The 18164-nt window shown below is 55.1% G+C and overlaps 2 protein-coding genes across 3 annotated transcripts; both read left to right on the top strand.

Annotated features, from left to right (window-relative positions):
• Positions 1 to 5065, top strand: HOXC10 (homeobox C10). The gene is made up of 2 exons (XM_004373955.1): positions 1 to 853; positions 3936 to 5065. Exons 1-2 carry the CDS (start codon positions 103 to 105, stop codon positions 4211 to 4213), a joined length of 1029 nt encoding a protein of 342 aa, XP_004374012.1. The 5' UTR covers positions 1 to 102; the 3' UTR covers positions 4214 to 5065.
• An 8259-nt stretch (positions 5066 to 13324) lies between these two features.
• On the top strand, positions 13325 to 18164 carry HOXC9 (homeobox C9). Of its 2 annotated transcripts, XM_004373947.1 has the most exons (3): positions 13325 to 13335; positions 14966 to 15541; positions 17244 to 18164. In XM_004373947.1, the coding sequence occupies exons 2-3, from the start codon at positions 15004 to 15006 to the stop codon at positions 17486 to 17488; spliced, it is 783 nt and encodes a 260-aa protein (XP_004374004.1). In that variant the 5' UTR covers positions 13325 to 13335; positions 14966 to 15003; the 3' UTR covers positions 17489 to 18164. The 2 variants fall into 2 exon arrangements, with proteins under 2 accessions (XP_004374004.1, XP_004374003.1); XM_004373946.2 differs by lacking the exon at positions 13325 to 13335 and having other exon boundaries at positions 14934 to 15541.

The raw sequence follows: 18164 nt of genomic DNA, 5'->3' as shown, positions 1-18164 counted from the left end.
CTTTTCCCTCCCGCCCCTCCAACCCCCCCTCCCGGATGGGGAAAAAAAAAAGATGTCAGCTCCTCCGCTGTAGTATTGCTCCTTAAAAACCCCTCTCTGAAAATGACATGCCCTCGCAATGTAACTCCGAACTCGTACGCGGAGCCCTTGGCTGCTCCGGGCGGAGGAGAGCGCTATAGCCGGAGCGCAGGCATGTATATGCAATCTGGGAGTGACTTCAACTGCGGGGTGATGAGGGGCTGCGGGCTCGCGCCCTCGCTCTCCAAGAGGGACCAGGGCGGCAGCCCCAACCTTGCCCTCAACACCTACCCGTCCTACCTCTCGCAGCTGGACTCCTGGGGCGACCCCAAAGCCGTCTACCGCCTGGAACAACCTGTTGGCAGGCCACTGTCCTCCTGCTCCTACCCACCTAGTGTCAAGGAGGAGAATGTCTGCTGCATGTACAGCGCAGAGAAGCGGGCGAAAAGTGGCCCCGAGGCAGCTCTTTACTCCCACCCCCTGCCGGAGTCCTGCCTCGGGGAGCATGAAGTGCCCGTGCCCAGCTACTACCGCGCCAGCCCGGGCTACTCGGCGCTGGACAAGCCGCCGCACTGTGCTGGGGCCAACGACTTCGAAGCCCCTTTCGAGCAGCGGGCCAATCTCAATCCACGCGCCGAACATCTGGAGTCGCCCCAGCTCGGGGGCAAAGTGAGTTTCCCTGGGACCCCTAAGTCCGACAGTCAGACCCCTAGCCCCAGTGAGATCAAGACCGAACAGAGCCTGGCGGGCCCCAAAGGCAGCCCCTTGGAGAGCGAGAAGGAGCGGGCCAAGATCGCCGGCTCCAGCCCAGACACCTCAGATAACGAAGCGAAAGGTAAGGCCGCCTGCGCCGCGGGCCCGGCTGGGACGCTAGGGTACTTGGTCTTCCTGGCTGGGCCAGGAGAAGGGTGGGGGGAAAGGTTAGGTCCAGGAGGCCCGGAAAAGTCTCAGAAATGAGACCTGGGATTGCGACTCTTGTCTGCTAAGCACCCGGTAAGCGGCGACGTGGAGTGAAGGTGCTGGGCCGTGGGCGCTGAGGCGCGGTGGTGCGCACCGCGGGGCAGCCTTGCTGGTGCGGTGTGCTGCCCTGGGCTGGTGACTGCTCCCGGGCGCGCGTGCTGGCGGTGGTTTGCCTACTCTAGGCTGGTGTCCTGGGGGGGGGGGGTGCTGATTTCCCCGGCTCAGATCAGAGGCTTCCAAAAAGCTTAAAATGGCGATCTTGGGCCAGGGGCTAGGGAAGGCTTGGAAGAAGGAGAGTTTCGCTTTACTGCGTTTTCCCAGTTGACAATTGTTTCCTGCGAAACGCGATTTGTTGTTTGTGGGTCTGATTTGTGCGTGCGGTTTGGGCTCCTGCGGTTTTGGGTTTGGCCCTGGCCTCTGGCAGCGGGGCTGGGGCCGGAAGAGGTGGGGGTGAAGGGCTGCCCCGCCACGTCCCTCCTGCCCCCAGACGCCCCGCTTGTGGATGGCGTTGGAACAGGGAATTTGGAATGTTGTAAGTTGTTTTGTTTTGTTTATCTCCCCTTTAAAATCTTTTTTTCTTTTCCTTTTCTCTAGTTAAATTTAAAAAAAAATTTTTTTTTTTCCCTTTGGTTTCCAAAAAACAGCTTACAAATGAGCGGTTGGGAAATTCTGTGTGTGTGGCAAGGGGTTTTATCCTGAAAGGGAGTGTGGCTTTGGTTGGATTTCATTGTGATTTTGGTTGAAGAGAGAAAGCCTAGCCAGAGTTCAAGCTCAGGGTTCAAGATTCATTTCTGCTGCAGGAACTGGGGGCCTCCAGAACCTTTCTCTGACACCTGAAGAAAGAATGTGAAGGGAACAGAAGCAGGGGAAGGAGGCTGAGGGAAACGACTTTACCTGAAAAGTTGAAGCAAAAAGCAACGGAAAAGGCCCAACGGGGAGGGATAAACCTGCTCCTCAAGACACTGGCTACTGGCTGCCATGTATATAAGAGTAGCTCATTTAGGTGTTAGAGGCACATGAAATATTGAGAGCAGAGCAGGCTGGAGGTGGCCTGGATCTTGTGGTGCTTTGTATATGGATGCGGCACACACTCATGCCTGGCAGCAACCTGTGTCACACACACACCCCTCGCACATGCTCTGTGCACACTCACACATGCCTGCTCACACACACTCACACACACACACACACATGCATGCATGCACTCACTCTTTTGGCGGGCAAGGGTAGAACCTCACCCTCTTGGGTCTACTCTGCAAAGGTGGCCTTGCCAAATCAGCCCATAGAGACCCTGGCCAGAAGATGAACACTGGTATGTGCATGAGGGTGAGGGGGCATGTGTGCACTGTGAACATTAAATTTTACATCTGCTTCCCAGACCCTGACCTTGGTTGGGGTGCAGGTTTTGGGCAGGAAAAGCTGTGTTTTAGCCCCACCAAAAGCAAAGTCAAGGTTAACAAACCCACCTCCTAACCCTCACTGCCCCCATTCCAGTAGGGTCCCCTTTCTGTCCTGCCCTCCCCATTACAACCTAAGCCTCTCCCCCTCCCCCCCAGCTAAATCTCCCTCTGCTGGTATTTTGCCTGTGCCCTTCTTGCTCCTCACTTTGGTGTCTTCACCAGCCCAGAGGCAAGAGGGCTTTCAGCCAAATTTCCCTGTTTGTAATTTCTCCTTTCCCCCCAAGCCCCAGCAACCCCAATAAGAAGATAAACAGGACACAGTTAGATGTGGAGAGCCCTTAAACGATTTGGAAGGAAGTTGCAGGTGTAGACATACAGAGAAGAATTAAGAAAATTCGGATTTCTTAGACTGCAGCTTCAAGTTTGCATTTTTCTGGTGTTTCCTGGTTTGGCTGGAGCCCACACCCCACCCCCAATCAAGATAAGATCCAGGTACCAGGCAGCTTCTTTGGGCATAGGGAGGAGATCAGAATACACAGCAATCAACAGTGCCCTGTCCTGGGTGCCCCTCTCAGGTCTCTGGACTATGAGTTTTTCCCTAGAAAAGATGGCCAAGGTCCCTCTGTTATTTGAGTGGACTGGTTCATTTCAGCCAGAACATGGGCCAGCAAGAGAAGCTGTCAATAAGATAATAAGAAATGCACACTAGACTTTAATATCTCCTTATAGAAATAGACACGTGTGTATATATCTTTCTGTGTGTATCTGTGTGCAGGTGTGTGTGTGTGTATTTCTACAGGTATCCACATCTGCATACAGGTTTACACATCCATATACACACAGACTGGGCAGGAGATTTCCAGGAGACTGCATTTCCTCAGGTTATCTGTCCCCCTTGACCTTAGCTCCCATGGTGAGGGCAGTTGTCTGAGGACCCTCAGCATGCCCAGAGCTGTTGCCCCTGACCTCTGCTGCCTACACAAGTTCCCCTATCCCAGCTACACATACCTGCAGAAAAGGCCAGGAGAGGAAGAGCTGGCAATGGGGAAATCAGATGGGATCAAGGGATGGGGACTGCAGAGACTGGGGTGAAATCCCTCCACCAAATTTAAAGAGGTCTAAGCTCTCTAGGAATTACTCTGGACAGCAAGTGGACTCTGTAGTAGGGTCTTTCCTTCTGGTTGGATTTTTCCAGAGCCTGAGTGGAGCAGACAGGAGGAAGGGCCTCGTGAGGTTTAGAGCACCCACGAGGGTCAGAGAGCTAGGGGAAAGCGAGAGTACTCAAATCTTCTTAGGTCAAGGTGGACTTGGGTAATTTAAATTTAATAAATGCTTTAGAGGCAAGAACCTCCTCCCTTTCTTCCCTGTAAGTCTAGCCTCCAAAGACACCCTAAGAGCCTTGAGCCAGAGAGGATCCCACCAGCCAGGACTGTGGAGGAAGAGCAGCTCCCCTGTGCTCCCTCCACCGCCCCCACTGCAGGCTGGCAAAGGCTGCAGCGCACTGAGATGGTTTGCATCTTTCAGAGATACTTATGTAAATAATGTTATTTTTAACAGAGGAGATAAAGGCAGAAAACACCACAGGAAATTGGCTGACAGCAAAGAGCGGAAGGAAGAAGAGGTGCCCCTATACTAAACACCAGACGCTGGAATTGGAGAAAGAATTTCTATTCAATATGTATTTGACGCGAGAGCGCCGCCTGGAGATTAGCAAGACCATTAACCTTACAGACAGACAAGTCAAAATCTGGTTTCAAAATCGCAGAATGAAACTCAAGAAAATGAACCGAGAAAATCGGATCCGGGAACTGACCTCAAATTTTAATTTCACCTGAGCTCTCGGTCTCCCCTTCCCCTCCCCTCTCCCCACTCCTGCCTTTCCCCGCCCCTCCTCCCTTTGTGCCTGGTGGTATATTTTTTTTTTCCCTCCCTGAGTATAAATGCAAGACGCCTGTAAAAAGGCAAAGACCTCAGACTCTCCTTCCAAGGGACCTATGGTTTGTGCTGTGAAGATGCTTCCACCTAAAGCATGAGAAATGGGGTGCCAGGGTGAGGGGTGTGCTGCCTGCCTGCATAGATGGGGTGGGAGTGTGGCTGGTGTGTGTGTCAAGCCCTCACTCACCCATGCACTTGCACACAGCATCCTGTTCTCCGTGCAAAGTTAAGGTCGAATCCACCCGATTGTAGGGGGAAAAAGAGGGGAAAGAATCAACCAGAGAGGGTCTGTAATCTCACAGAGCACAGTCAGAATCGCTCCTTCCTTGCTGCACTTCCTCCTTAGAATAATAGACATTTCAGAAAGTTCAGCTAGTGTTTGTGTGTTTGTCGTAGCACCCCGCGCCTCCACCGAACCCCTCTCGCTGTCTTTAGCTCCTAGTCGCTCTGAGAAGCTGCTTGAAGTCTTGTATTTGTACTGCTTTCTGCTTTTCTACCACCCCTTCCAGCACCCCTGCATCCCCCATCCACTGACATCTCAGAAATTCCATCCAGACGAACAAAAAAATTAAAAAAAAAAAAAAAAGAACATAACGAAGCAAAGACAGAATGCACCCTCCACCCCAAATATAACCCCTTCCCTGTCTGGCCGTTGTGTTATTTAAAGATATTCTGTATGTTGTACCTTTTGCATGTAGCTTCCTTAATGGAGAAGAAAATCCTAATAAATTTTCAGAATCGTAATCCTCAAATGGGTGGTTTTTCGTTTTTAGTGTTTTTTAGCGACACCCCCACCCCCAAAGAGGCTGAGTGTGTGAATGTGTGTGTTGTGTGTTTGACTCATCTCCTAAAGCCTTGCTAGAACGTCTCTTGGCGGGTTTAATGTAAGTGAGAGACCATAACGTTGATTTAAATATTATCCAGGTGACCACAATAAGTCAAGGTCATAAAACAGTAATGTCAGGACGGTCTTGGTGCGCGCGAGAGGTGGATTTTATGATCTGCAAATATAATGTGGTGCTGCAGTAAAAGATGCATTTAAAGGTGACTGGAGGAGGGAAAGAGGCAGAGAGCAAACTGCTATCTTGAGGAGCAGACGGATCTGATTGCCTGGGGTGCTGGGCCAGGCGCACCCCACTGCTGCTGGGAGGCACCCCAAGAGCCCCCCACCCATCCAAGGAGAGGAATATACTTAACCGCCGGAGGGGGACAAGGAGCTCAGCCCCCCTCCTCGACAGCAGCAGCAGAAGCGCCGGCAGAGGCAGGAGGAGGCAGCGACAAGGTAAGAGAAGCGGTTTCTTTTTCTTCTCTTGGTGGCAGAGTGGGGACTAGCGGCATCCCCAGGTGCCCAGCGCACAGTGGACAGAGCAGAGAGGAAGGCGTTTCTCGGGCATCAGGCTTGCTGAGAGCCCAGGCTCACCTGGCAGCCACTCGAAACAGAGGGCAGTGGCCGTGGGCTCCCTCTCCTACCCTCCCCGGCCCGTAGCCGTGGGGTTTGGCGGCAGTTAAAAGGGTGAATTGGTGATTTTTGGCTTCTTTCTCCTCTCAGGCGCTTAGGGTCCCCTCAAGGTCGACGTAGGGGTCTAGGTGTCGCTCTGTCTGGTTGTCTGCTGGGGAGGAAGGGGCTGGGGGTGCATGTGAGAGCACTGGGATTTGAAGCTTAGGTTTTCCTGCTTTTTGCTGGTTTGGGTGTGAGCCTTGCATAGGCTTTCCATCCCCATGCTCCTTGGCTGCAGGGCTTTGCCAGGCAAGTGGCCTGATTGGAAGTGGCTCTGGAGCACAGGCGGCTTGGTTCAGCCACACATAGACGCCAGAAGCAGGAGCCGAGCTGGGAGAGGGAGCCTGGGAGGATAGGGCAGGAGAGACAGATGGATAACATCCAGCTCCAGAGTGGAAGGACACTCCAGCTTCCCCCAGGGCCAGGGCAGAGGCAGGGGACTATCTCCACTGTGGTTCTGAGGATGGGGTGGGGATTTGGCAGCCAGCGGTCCCACTTCACCAGATTTTCCCCGAGCAGTTTTCTTAGAACAGAAGCTGATAAGGCAGTCAGATCCCCCTACCCACCCAGCCATCCAAAGTCTACTCTCTAGTCCTTAGGGAGGTAGTGGGGGCGGAAAGGGGGACGGGGCTGAATTTCTTCCTTCCCCAACCCCCTTCCCTTCTCCTCCGGATAGATGCAAAGCTGAATCTCCCGCCCTGCTTGCTCAGCTGATCTGTGGCTTAGGTAGTTTCATGTTGTTGGGATTGAGTTTTGAACTCGGCAACAAGAAACTGCCTGAGTTACATCAGTCGGTTTTCGTCGAGGGCCCCAACCCACCCGTCCTGCACCCTTTCTCCCCAGTGGGGCTGCCCGACAGCCCCCTCCCACTTAGGGCAGAGCGGGTGCACACTAAGGAGGGCCAGCTATGAGTGGAGCTGCAGGACAAGTCTGAGGAACCCCGCTTTACACCGTCCCCTCCTCAGCCTGTCCCAATCCCTGTGACTGAGGGAGAGGGGTTTTTCCTGCAGCTATTGTCTCCTGGGCCCAGCTGACGGAGACAGACAAAGAAGGTGCAGCCAATCCCTCGGAAATTCAGGAGTTTGAGTAAGAGGTGGCCTGACGGGCCAGCTCTGTTGGACAGCAGGGTGGGGCAGGATCATTAGGATAGACAGGGGCACAGAAAGAAAAAGGAGTCTCTGGAAGGGTTAGTTTTTCTCACCTGCCATCTCCAAGAAAGAATCTGCCTCCAGTCCGCTGGGGCTGGAGCTTCCCCTTAAAAAAGCAGTGTGCCTGGGGTCCCAAGAGTTGGGGAGCTCTAAGCGCCAACCCAACCATCTCCTATTCCCCTTCTATAACTCCATCTCCAGGTGCAATAGTATATTTAGGGTGCCAGGAGGTTAGAGGAAAGCCATCAAGTCCAAGTAGAACCGCACCCCCCCCCCAAACACACACTCCCTACTGGGAAACATCAGGGCAAGAACCTGGCTCTGGTCTCTGTCTAGCTGTCTGTGGTCCTGTAGGCCTTGGTCTGTGTGTCTGTGGGTCTGTGACTGCCAGGCGGCCGCCTGCCTTTGCACTGTGTGGAAATGTCTGAGTGAACGGAGGCGGCTGGCGCCCACCATTATCAAGTTATTGGAAAGGTTGGTTGATGCCAGGGGGAGGAGGGGAGGATAGTGGGGTGGGGGTGATCTGAGCAATGTGAAAACTTTGCAAAGCTTCCTCCCCTCCTTTTCACCTCTGGTTTCTCAATTCTGGCCCCGGTTACTAGGGAGAAGGGCCTCAAAAGAGGTTTCTCTGCCTGCCAAAAAATGGGGAGGGGGAGTGGTCAGGGAGAATGGAGAGATACACCCCTGATCTCAGAAAGACTGGTAAAGAGAAAGCCAAAAGAAGGAGGACAGGTTCTTGATTCTCTTAGTTTGGAATTACGATTATTAAAACAGTATAAACTTTCAAACAGGGTAACAAAATCATGTCCCTGTAACAAAATATATACACTGAGTTCTATATTCTTGCAGTCGTCTGCTGGGAGATAGATGTGACCTTGTACTAGTATAGGTCTCTGTTCTTATATCTCTGTCTCCTCCAGGCTCTCTCAAACCCCGTGTGTGTATTTACACACATGTTACTTATTTCTCTCTCTCATACAAAGGAATCTCTTAACCTAAGGAGAATGGAGGAAAAAAATAGGAATCAAACCTTTTTTCTCCCTGTTGAATTTGTCAGTCTGTCTCCCATCCCTTTCTGGGGGGAAAAAATCTCTGCTTCCCTTTCCATGGCTTCTAGGAAAACAGGGAGGCTTCCAGAGAGCCAGGTCAGCTGGTTCCAGGCAGGCAAGGGAGCTCCCAAACCAGGTGAGCTCCTAGCAGCCACTGTGTCTCCAGACTGCTGGAGGCTCGGAGCCAGTTGGGATGAAGGGAGTCCCAGGCAGGGGCGGAGTGCTCAGGAGTGCCTGGCTTGGAGACAGTGTCCCTGATGGGCCGAAATTCACCAATGAACGACTTCTGCATTTTGGGTCCCTCTGCCCCCACTTCCGCTTTAGAGCCAGTGGACCATGGGGGGATGGCAACAGAGCCAGGGGTTGGGGTGTCCTCTCCCCAAATTCCAGGTAATAGGGCAAGGTCTCATATGGCCAAGGTGAGGGCCAGTCTGGTGGCCAGAGTCCACTCCGGGGCCCTGGGGCTGTGGATCATGGCTAAGGCGATGGTGATTATTTATTCGCTTCTCTGGGAGGGAGTCTTCCGAAGGAACAGCGTGAAGAGGAGGGAAAAAATTATATCTCTCGTCTGAGGATATTAAGATGGATTTTTATTTCTTAAAGGACCCTCCCCGCCGACAGCGCATAAGCGTAAACTTAATATATGCTCCGCAGCCCAACTCCAGAAATCGCAATAAAAGTTAAAACCTCCCCTACTGGTTTTTTTTAATTATGATATGGGAAAGAGGAGCAGGATTTATAGAGCTGAACTCTCGGCGTGTGAGTGTTTGAGACTTGCGGGAGAAGGAGGAAAAGGCAAGAGCTCGCCAAGGAGAATCTTGTTCTCTGAGATACCTCGCCGGCTGTGGGGACTCCTGCTCTGCCCAGACCAATCCGCTGTGGCCTCCCTGGGACCTCAGCTCCCCAGCATCCTCTGCCCCGGCCCATGGGCTTGCTTCGGTTCGGAGACGCAGCACTTCTCGGGAACAGGTGAAGGGAGGCGGCTGCCTGGGACCGGGAGCTACGGGTGGGAACGCCAGGACACGGGGCTTTGTGTGGGTCCTGTGCAGGCCAGAAGGTTTGAAGTCCCGGACAGGGCCTCAGCCTACGTGTGGTCCGACGGGCGGCTTGGCTAGGAAGGGCATCCCGGCAGGGCACAGAGAGGTCGGACAAGGTGGATTGTATGTGGACTTTGGCTGCAGACGAAGCGGAGCGGCCTCCCGGGCGGAGGCCCGCGGCAAGGCGGGCAAACGGATGTTGAGTCTGTTGGAAGGACCTTGAGGTTTGTTTGGTGTTTTGGCTGCGGGCGGGGGAGGGGGGCGGCTGCCGAGAGTGTGGAGCGCGCAGTGCGCTGGGCCCGGAGGTCAGCGTGGGCGAGGCCGCAGGCCCCGCACACCTCTGCTGCTGAGGCCGTGGCCAGGACTTTGGAATTGAGGTCGATCAATGGTTACAGCGTGAAAAATAAATGCAGTTAAGGATCTTTCTTTTTTTTCTTTTCCACATAAGAGGTCCTTTCTTTTTTATCTCTTTCGGAGATACCTGGATTTGGTCCAGAGCAGGTTGCCCGCGGGAGGGCCCCGAGAGCCGCAGCGCGCGAGGGAGGGAGAGAGGGAGGGAGGGCGAGAAAGAGGGAGGGAGGGAAGGAGGGCGGGCGGCGGCGGCTGCGGTGGCCGAGGCTTCCCTCCCCTGGTGGGAGGCGGCAGCCCAGCATCTGTGGCCGTGGGGAACCCAGGAGCAGGTAACCGAGGAGCTTCCCGAGGCGGGATTGGACCAAGCCGGAGGAACAAGTCTTCTGGTCTCAGCCAGAGGCCCTGGAGGGAGTGAAGGTAGGGAGATCGGCTCCCTCCTGGCCTGGCCGACGGGCCTCGGGGAATGTTGAACCTGTATTTTAGGCTCGCACTCATGTTGTGAGTCTGTCTGTCTCGGTAGATACGTCAGTCTGTTTGTCTGTCTGTCTGAGAGATCCTAAACCCCGGGCTCTCATTCAAAACGCTGAGAAAAATGGAGAAAACTCGCCGGGATGTGCACTGTCATTCATTGGATTCTCTGCGACTCAGCGGTGCTGTTTCTGCGCCCCTAAGTTGAAAGGGAGCTTTCCTTCGGCTTTCTGGGTGCGGGATCCTCTGGCTCCCTCCTCCATAGGCAGTGTTTCTGGCTCCAGGTTCTCGAGACGCCCTGAGGTGTGAGACCAGACAGCTCCCAGTTAGGCAGGGAGGCGGGAGAAAGGCGAGCGGCTCTGGCCCCTTAATTGTACTTCGGCCGGGTATTGTCTCTCCTTTCGCCACCTCCGCTTTCTCAGTCTAGGCCCCAAAGTCACTGCAAATTTCCTTGGGACACACACATTATACAAAAGATCAGGTAACACCGCTCAGGGCCGTGGAGGCACTGAGCAGAGAGCACCCATAGCCCTGAGGCTACTCCTTCTCCAGTCACTCCCTGAGCTGGGAAGCTAGAACCGGTTAGGGGAGCCGGAAATAGCCCCGTTTGCAGCCGGGCAGCAGGGCGGGGGCGCCGGCTGGAAGGCGAGCCATGCAGGCCGTGGCGTTGAGAGGGCCACGTTCACAGTCCCTGGGGGTTTCACTCCTGCTGGGCTGGAGAGCCTGACTCCTGGTGTGAAGGGATCCCAGATACCCACCTGGGGTGGGGCAGGACGCGGGTCTCCACGCCGCAGGCCAGGAGAACACAGTTTCTTCTTCCAGCGCAGGCCTGAGCTGGGAGGAGTTGTGTGTGGATGTGTTTTTTGCCAACAAAGAGGTATCAGGAGAGAGAAGAGGGGAAAGTAGAGGGGAACCCGGGAGGGGGAGGGGAAGAGGGCAGCGGAGAGGAGGTGAAATAAGCCCATTTCAGGGGGAGAAGGAAAATGAAAGCAAATGGAGCACGGCCTCCTCCGCGCAGGGCTGGTGCTGACGAGCTGGAGAGAGGGCTCCCTGCCTGCAGCGGCTGGGGATGGCCCGCTGGGGGCCCCGGGAAAAGCCTGTTTTAAATTTAATCCGAACTTGACAGTGCGGATTGAACCGGAGGGAATTTAAATCACTTAAAGGGAGGCGCAGGGCAGGAGGAGGGACGACCCTAGCCTGTCTGTCTTACGGTCTGTCCGTCCTTCCCGCGGTGCTGGCTCTGGCTTGGTTGTGGTTGCAGCTGCTCAGGTTTGAAGTGACGGAGTAAGGGTGCCCCACCCCCTTAGGGGACTCTACTGTGCCCAGTGAGGAATCTTTTGAAGCGAGAGGAGAGCTCTTAAGACCAGAGTGAAGGCAGAGCTCCCAGCTAAAGCTGGGGTTTTCCCCCTAGCCAACAGGGACTCCCGGCGGCCCCCAGTCCCTGGGTTTGCCCCAGCGGTGCTGAGGAAAATTAAAGAGGGTGGTGAGGGTCAGAGGGGGCTGTGGAATCTGGCAGGAAATTCAGAGGGAGTGACTGAATCCAGGAAGATGAGCCCCTCCTTCTGGGTGCCCCCCACATCCTTTGTGCCCCACACCCACAAGCCTGGATTTGGGGGAGCTTAGAGGCCTGTTTCAGATCCCTGACCTGCCGCCTCCCCCCGCAAATGAGGAGAATGAGGACTGCAACCTACATGCAGTTGTGGAAGCTTCAGAACCTAGGCCTGGTGGGCAGGGGACTCCCAGGCTCTTCCAGCCCCCCTCCCCAAGGCTGCCTTTCTTGACAAGGCATAGGCGAAATGGGGCATTTGCGGGAGGAGGGTGTGGGCGAGGCTTGCTTCCTGATCCACAGCTGTGCCTGCGCCTGAGTGGGGAGGGTCCGAGTTCACGCTCTGAAAGGAAGGCGACAATCTCCCCTCGGTTTCACGGAGGATTTGACGGCAGCAGGGAGCGCAGGCCAGGGATCAGGCTGCCCTGCTGTTGCCGCCTCCACCGGATGGGCAAGCGGGGTGCGCAGGCAGCTCAAGAGTTTGAAAAGAAGGCAGTGGCCAAACGGGGTAGAAGAGAAAAGGATGTCTGTTTACGAAAAGGATGTCTATTTGAAGAGCTCCTCCAAATATCGTAGCCCCACAGGAGAGGATGATTAGGGGCGTCTTTCCTATAAGAAAGCTGAGGCTCAGGGTAGAGGGGCCCTGCCGCCTGGCGAAGACGCTGAAGAGCAGCGGGGGAGGGGGGTGCAACCTTCTTCAGCTCCTTGACTAGAATGCGGCTCAGCCCTCAGCCGCGTAAAAGGCTGCCTGCACAGAAATGGGGTTCTACAACCGGGAGGCCTAGTGTGCCTATCCGAACAGGTCGTGGCGAGGGGCAGGAGAGGAGGCCTCTTCCTCCTTTGTGTCCAGACAGAAGTAGCCGCCGCTCCCGGAGCCGGTCCGGCGGCAAAGGCCCGGCTAGCGGACTGCACAATGCCATGGCTGCTCCGCCAGCTCTTGCCCTGCCCTGTCCTACCTCCGTCTTGCCTGCGTATCGCCGCCTTTCCCCAGCCTCGCTCTCTGAATGCCTTCCCTTCCCCGCTCACTGTCTTTTCCTCTTGCCTTTCTTCTTTCCTTTAATTCGCCTCTCTCTTTTTCTTTCTTTCCTAACCCCCCGTTTCCTTGTTTCCTTCCTCCTTCCTCTCTGCGGGCCTGGCGCCGTGTTCCGGTTGGTCTGTCTTAGGCTGTCTCCAGCTCAGTCTCTCCCAGTCTCCGGCCCCTGACGTCCTCCTGGACGCAGTCTGGCCCCGGGCCCCGCTGAAGCCTAAATGTCCCTGCTTATTGCTTCCAGCAGCCGCCCAAGAGCCGGGCAGGTTCCCCAGCCGCTGGGGGCTGGGGGAGGTGCTGTCCGTGCTGGAGATTTGGAAAAAGTCTCCGCAGGGGGACAGGAACCTCCAGTCTTTTCCTTGAACTAGTGGGGGAGATTTTTTGATTGACAGCTAACCCTTCTCCATCAAGGCCAAAGAGAGATTCTGAATCTTACTACAATTCGGATTTCCCAATCCTGTCAAGCCCTGGGGAGGAGAAGACAGTCAAGCTGAGGGCTGCAAGGCTGCGGCCCTGAGTCCCCTCTCCCCAGCCAGGCACTTCCCTCATCCTCCCCATGCGTCAAAAATCACAGCCCGGATAGACCGAAAAGGAAAGAACCTAGAGCGGGAGGCGCAGGGACTGGGGGTGGGGGTGCTGGTGAGCTGGGTTTGATGCTGTGAGCTTCAGCTCTACCAATCTCCCCAACTTCTACCTCCCCCCCCCCACACACACTCTCGGACACCTATCTCCAACCCATCCACTCCAGGGGAGACAGACAAGTCGACAAAGATGCAGGAGAATACCAGCCCCCGCCCCCACCCCTGGTGTTTGGGCCCCTCCTGAGGACAGGAGAGGGAAAGAAGGGCAGGCGCCTGGGGTCTGGGAAGCCTGCTCCTTCCTGGTCGCCTCAGAGCCTGTGTCTCTGCCTCAGCTCCAGCCTATTTCCCTGAGCACAGACTGGATCTTGTCCCCTCTGACCCTGAAATTGCACCCCTCCTTCAAACTCACTCTGCCCTGCCTAGGGTGCACTGTGTCTCTGGGGATCAATTCTCCTTCTCACCTGTCCCTCTCCCCCAGCCAACCTCCCTGCCCCCTCTCCTGCACACACACTGAGAATTTCCTGCATGCCTAAAGTCTCCTTTTTCTCAGCCACCCATGGACAACCTGACGAAAAGCGGGAGGCTGGGCAATGAACCCCAAATTCAAGGAGGAGGGTAGCAACCAACTTATTGGGGGTAGGACTCCAAGTTGCTTGATCTTCCCCTTTTAATCATACTGTCCCCTCCGGAATTCCTACATCCGACCCCAAAGAAAATACTTTTTACTAGCCTTCCATTGGCTTTTTCTCCGTTCCAAAAACAGCCTACAATTTTATTTAATGAAAGACACATTTATGAACAATCAAATGATCCTCATAAAATTTTTATTGAAGGACGTAAAAACAAGCTACTTGCCCACGACCGAGGTCGCTCTTTCGCCTTGCCCGTGCTCACCCTGGCTCTCTGCAGACAGAGCCTGAGAGTTGACTTCTTTTTTTTTTGGGGGGGGGGAGTGTGTCTCAGCGATGGAGTTGGGGGCGAAAGAGGGTAAGCAGGAAGACTGGATGGCGACGCCCCACTTAACTTGTGTAAGTCTCTCCTCCAGTTCTTCAAGCTGGCAAAGAAAGATAAATATAGACAATAAATTTAAAATAAAGGTTCTTGCATATCTGTGCCAAGGCAAAGAGAGGACTTCTGAGGCTGATGATAAAGGTGCATGGGGTCCCTAAGCCCCACCTCTCCTACTGCGGACCACTTTCCCCAAGCTTCCCCTACCCCAGATTTGGGGGGCTGAGTTGGCCAGTGGCAGAAGGACGCTCCCCTTTCCCTCCTTCCCTCCCTCCACCCCAGCTTCCCCAGTCCACTCCCACCCTCCCTCCCTCGCTGCTGCTGCTCGCGGAAGAAATACATACATACACACTATTTAAAAACTCATTTTTAAAAGCCACGTTACGAACTGACAATCGCTGATCTCGGCTAGCGCAGAGACTGCGGGAGCGTCGGGGCCGACAGAGACGGATTACGTCAAGAAATAGTTCCTCCACCTACCTCGGCCGGCCTCCCCGCCCCTGAAGGGCTCGCGCGTCTGCTCCACCCTGGGGGTCCGGGCACCGTGGCTTCGGGGACTGGCATTTTCACCCCATGAAAAAATCCTCATGTGGGGGCGGGGAGGCCGTCTATTTGTGGGTGGACATGGGCAAGGGGGTTCTCTGATGCGATGCAAGCCTTCTTGAGGGGGTGGCCGGCGCCTTGCGTCCAGAGTTCCAGACCCCAGGAAAACGCAGGTCGCGGGGATCAGCAGAGAGAAGGGGGTGGGAGAAGGGGGGAGAGAAAAAAAAAAAAAAAAAAGCAAGGGAAAAAAAAAGCCCCTGCGCATTGATCCGCGCCGTATTTTTGGGTAAATACGATCACGTGGGGGCCGAGGAGCCAATGAGCTGCGGGGAAAAGGCTGGAAAAATAATTACCTGCCTTGATTGTTCTGTGAGCAGATAAAAAGTACATATACAGTTCATACAATAATCTTATGTATGTAAAACCCTGTTACGATGTCGGCGACGGGGCCCATCAGTAACTATTACGTGGACTCGCTCATCTCTCACGACAATGAAGACCTCCTAGCGTCCAGGTTTCCGGCCACTGGGGCTCACCCCGCTGCCGCCAGACCCAGCGGCTTGGTGCCGGACTGTAGCGATTTTCCGTCCTGTAGCTTCGCGCCCAAGCCGGCAGTGTTCAGCACGTCGTGGGCGCCCGTGCCCTCGCAGTCGTCCGTGGTATACCACCCGTACGGCCCCCAGCCCCACCTCGGCGCCGACACGCGCTACATGCGGACTTGGCTCGAGCCTCTGTCCGGCGCCGTCTCCTTCCCCAGCTTCCCGGCCGGGGGCCGTCACTACGCCCTCAAGCCGGACGCCTACCCCGGGCGCCGCGCCGACTGCGGCCCGGGCGACGGCCGCAGCTACCCGGACTACATGTACGGCTCGCCCGGGGAGCTGCGCGACCGCGCCCCGCAGACACTGCCCTCGCCCGAGGCGGACGCCCTCGCCGGCAACAAGCACAAAGAGGAGAAGGCCGACCTGGACCCCAGTAAGTTGGGGCAATTTTCCTTTACAACCGGCGCGGGAGGGGAAGGGAGGACGGGCGGGGGGTGGGGAGCTGGATTACAGCCCCTCCGAGCGGCTCGGGGAGCGCGGGAGAGGGGTGAGGGCGAGGGGACGAGGACTCAATAAAAGCGAATTACCGTGAGGAGCTTTCAGGGACAGGAAGGTCTGAGAAGGGGGCCCAGGGAGCCAGGTTGGGAGAGGGCCGAGGGGGGGCTTCTCTCCCAGGAACTGGCTTTGATGAGAGACCCCCGCCCCCCACCCCACCCCACCGCACCACAAGCTTTTTGGCTCAGTGACCACTTTCGAAGAAACGCAGACAGGGCCAGGGAGTGGGGCGGGGGCGAGGTTCATTTTCTAGTTTGAGGTGGGACGGGGGAAAGGTGGAGAGGTCATTGGGGACAGAGAAGATATACCCCAGGGAGAAAAATCACCCCAACCTCCCAGCCAGCATGGAGTCCTCACCCCATTAGAGACTCATAAAATAGAAGGTCCATGGACTTTTCCTGCCCCAGGAGCACTGGGGTGAGGGGGTCTGTGGGATTTCACAGTCTGGGAACTTGAAAAGATGAAGACTTCCAGAGTTGGGAGAGAGAAGCGGGGTCCAAGTCTCCTTAAACTTGAGAACCCTCTTCTGAGGATCTGCAGAAGGGAGGATTGAGAATGGGGGTCAGGGATGAGGAGTGGGGAAGCATCTCCCCAGATTAGAGAATTCTGCACATACACATAGACACACATACACTCCAATCAGGGAGACAGGAGCCTTCTGAGTATTGCAAAAGAAGGGCTAGGGTAGGTGGGGGGCATGTGGGAACTGCAGGGCTAGAACAGGGGAAAGAACAGGAGAGGGGTGCAGCCCCCTGGGTGTGAGGAAGTGTCTGGAGGAGTCCCAAGAGGAGGCTGCAGGAAATCTTCCCTCTAGCCCCATAAGGGGCCAGGGCCTAATTATACCCCTCTGAAGGCTTCCCTCCCTGCCCTCAGCTACTCCCATAAACCTGAAATTGGAGGCTTGGCTCCTGCAGAGCCTGTCCTGGGGCTAATAGAAGAGGGGCACTGGAAGCCAAACAGGGAAGCTAAGATGTAGGGGGTCTGTCCCCAAGGCCAGCAGCTCTCTGGGAAGGGGAGCAAGGCTTTGCTCATCCCAGCATCACCCTGAGAATTCGCCTCAGCAGGGCAGAGCTCTGAGCAGAAACAAGCGCTGGAGAGGGTGGTGAGGGGCTTGGGGACTCTCAGAGTCAGGAAGCAGAACTGCTGAAATTTCAGGACTTGGTCGTGGGCTGGGAAGATGGGAGGGGGCAGAGGAGGAGGGAGGTGGGGAGGAGAGAGACCTCACTATAAAAATAAAAAACAAGAGAGAGAAGCGTTTATGGGCCTATGAAACGGTTGGGAATTTGGACTTTTTATGAGGATATTCTCGAATTACTACTCCTGAAGCTGAGGACCAGACCATAGGGGCTTTGATAGCTTCGGATTTCCTACAGTTTTAGGTGCTGGAAACCGAAAAGGGGGGAGATAGGGAGGGGGTAGAACGCAAAAGGAGGAAAGGAGAAAATCCCTAAACCAAAATGTGTCCGAATTCAGGTTCAATTATTGGGTTTGGGGAGACTGGCTAAGCCTGGGGGTAGGGTGGCAGGGATCCTGGGCTGCAAGGGGGCTCCACTGACCCCTGCCTGTGTTTGGCCCTCCAGGCAACCCCGTGGCCAACTGGATCCACGCCCGCTCCACGAGGAAGAAGCGCTGCCCCTACACCAAGTACCAGACGCTGGAACTGGAAAAGGAGTTTCTCTTCAATATGTATTTAACCAGGGACCGTCGGTACGAGGTGGCCCGGGTTCTCAACCTCACCGAGCGGCAGGTCAAAATCTGGTTTCAGAACCGGAGGATGAAGATGAAAAAGATGAATAAAGAGAAAACCGACAAGGAGCAATCCTAAACCCTGTCCCGGCCTGCTGCCTCGGCACAGCCAAGGGAAAAACAAAAACCCCACAAAAGTACCCCAACCCAAGCGGGAGAGAGCATGAAAAAGAAAAGGAAAGAGCAAGATAGAGAAAAGCTAATCCGCTTAAAAAGAAAAAAAGGAACGGGAAAAAGGAAAACTCTTGCGATTTGGGAGGGTTCAGTATTGAGAAATTGGTGTTTTAGAGTTAGTTCTACCCAGCGAGGAGGAGGCAGGGAGAGAAGCCGCATTCTCTTCCCCCAGCGTGCAACCGAAATAAATGACACACACAAATGTGATTTTTTTCTGCTTTCTTCAGAGAAGCCAGTACTTGAATCGCTATATTTCTTTTTGTTCCCTGTATTGTATTTGGTCCAGGTCATCCGTCTCCGGGCCTGGGGCGCTCTGTGTGCAGACTTTGTACAAAAAAAGACCCACACATACACAATAATGGTTGCTAGCCCAGGAGCTGAGGGGCGAGGGCCGAGGGCCGGGGATCGCGCCCGCCGCAGACTGGGTCAGGCGGCGCAGGCCGGCGCCTCAGGCGTGTACATAGCAGTGTTTCCTCTCATCCCCAGCGTCCGTCCCCAGCATCCGTCCTGTAACGTGCTTCTGTTTGTTATGGTAGAACAGCTCTGTGTTAATATATCGAAGTCACTTAAAAAACCAGAAA

This window comes from Trichechus manatus, unplaced genomic scaffold (assembly GCF_000243295.1).
Source record: "Trichechus manatus latirostris isolate Lorelei unplaced genomic scaffold, TriManLat1.0 scaffold00027, whole genome shotgun sequence".
Taxonomy (NCBI): Eukaryota; Metazoa; Chordata; class Mammalia; order Sirenia; family Trichechidae; genus Trichechus; species Trichechus manatus.
Note: the sequence above shows the minus strand (reverse complement) of the source record. Positions and strands in the feature narration are given on the sequence as shown.

Excerpts from the sequence above, each read along its gene's own strand:
- HOXC10 (XM_004373955.1), top strand. The coding sequence starts at position 103 with ATGACATGCCCTCGCAATGTAACTCCGAACTCGTACGCGGAGCCCTTG. Across the intron at positions 854-3,935 it reads CTCAGATAACGAAGCGAAAG|AGGAGATAAAGGCAGAAAAC; the intron begins GTAAGGCCGCCT and ends TATTTTTAACAG.
- HOXC9 (XM_004373947.1), top strand. The coding sequence starts at position 15,004 with ATGTCGGCGACGGGGCCCATCAGTAACTATTACGTGGACTCGCTCATC. Across the intron at positions 15,542-17,243 it reads GAAGGCCGACCTGGACCCCA|GCAACCCCGTGGCCAACTGG; the intron begins GTAAGTTGGGGC and ends TTGGCCCTCCAG.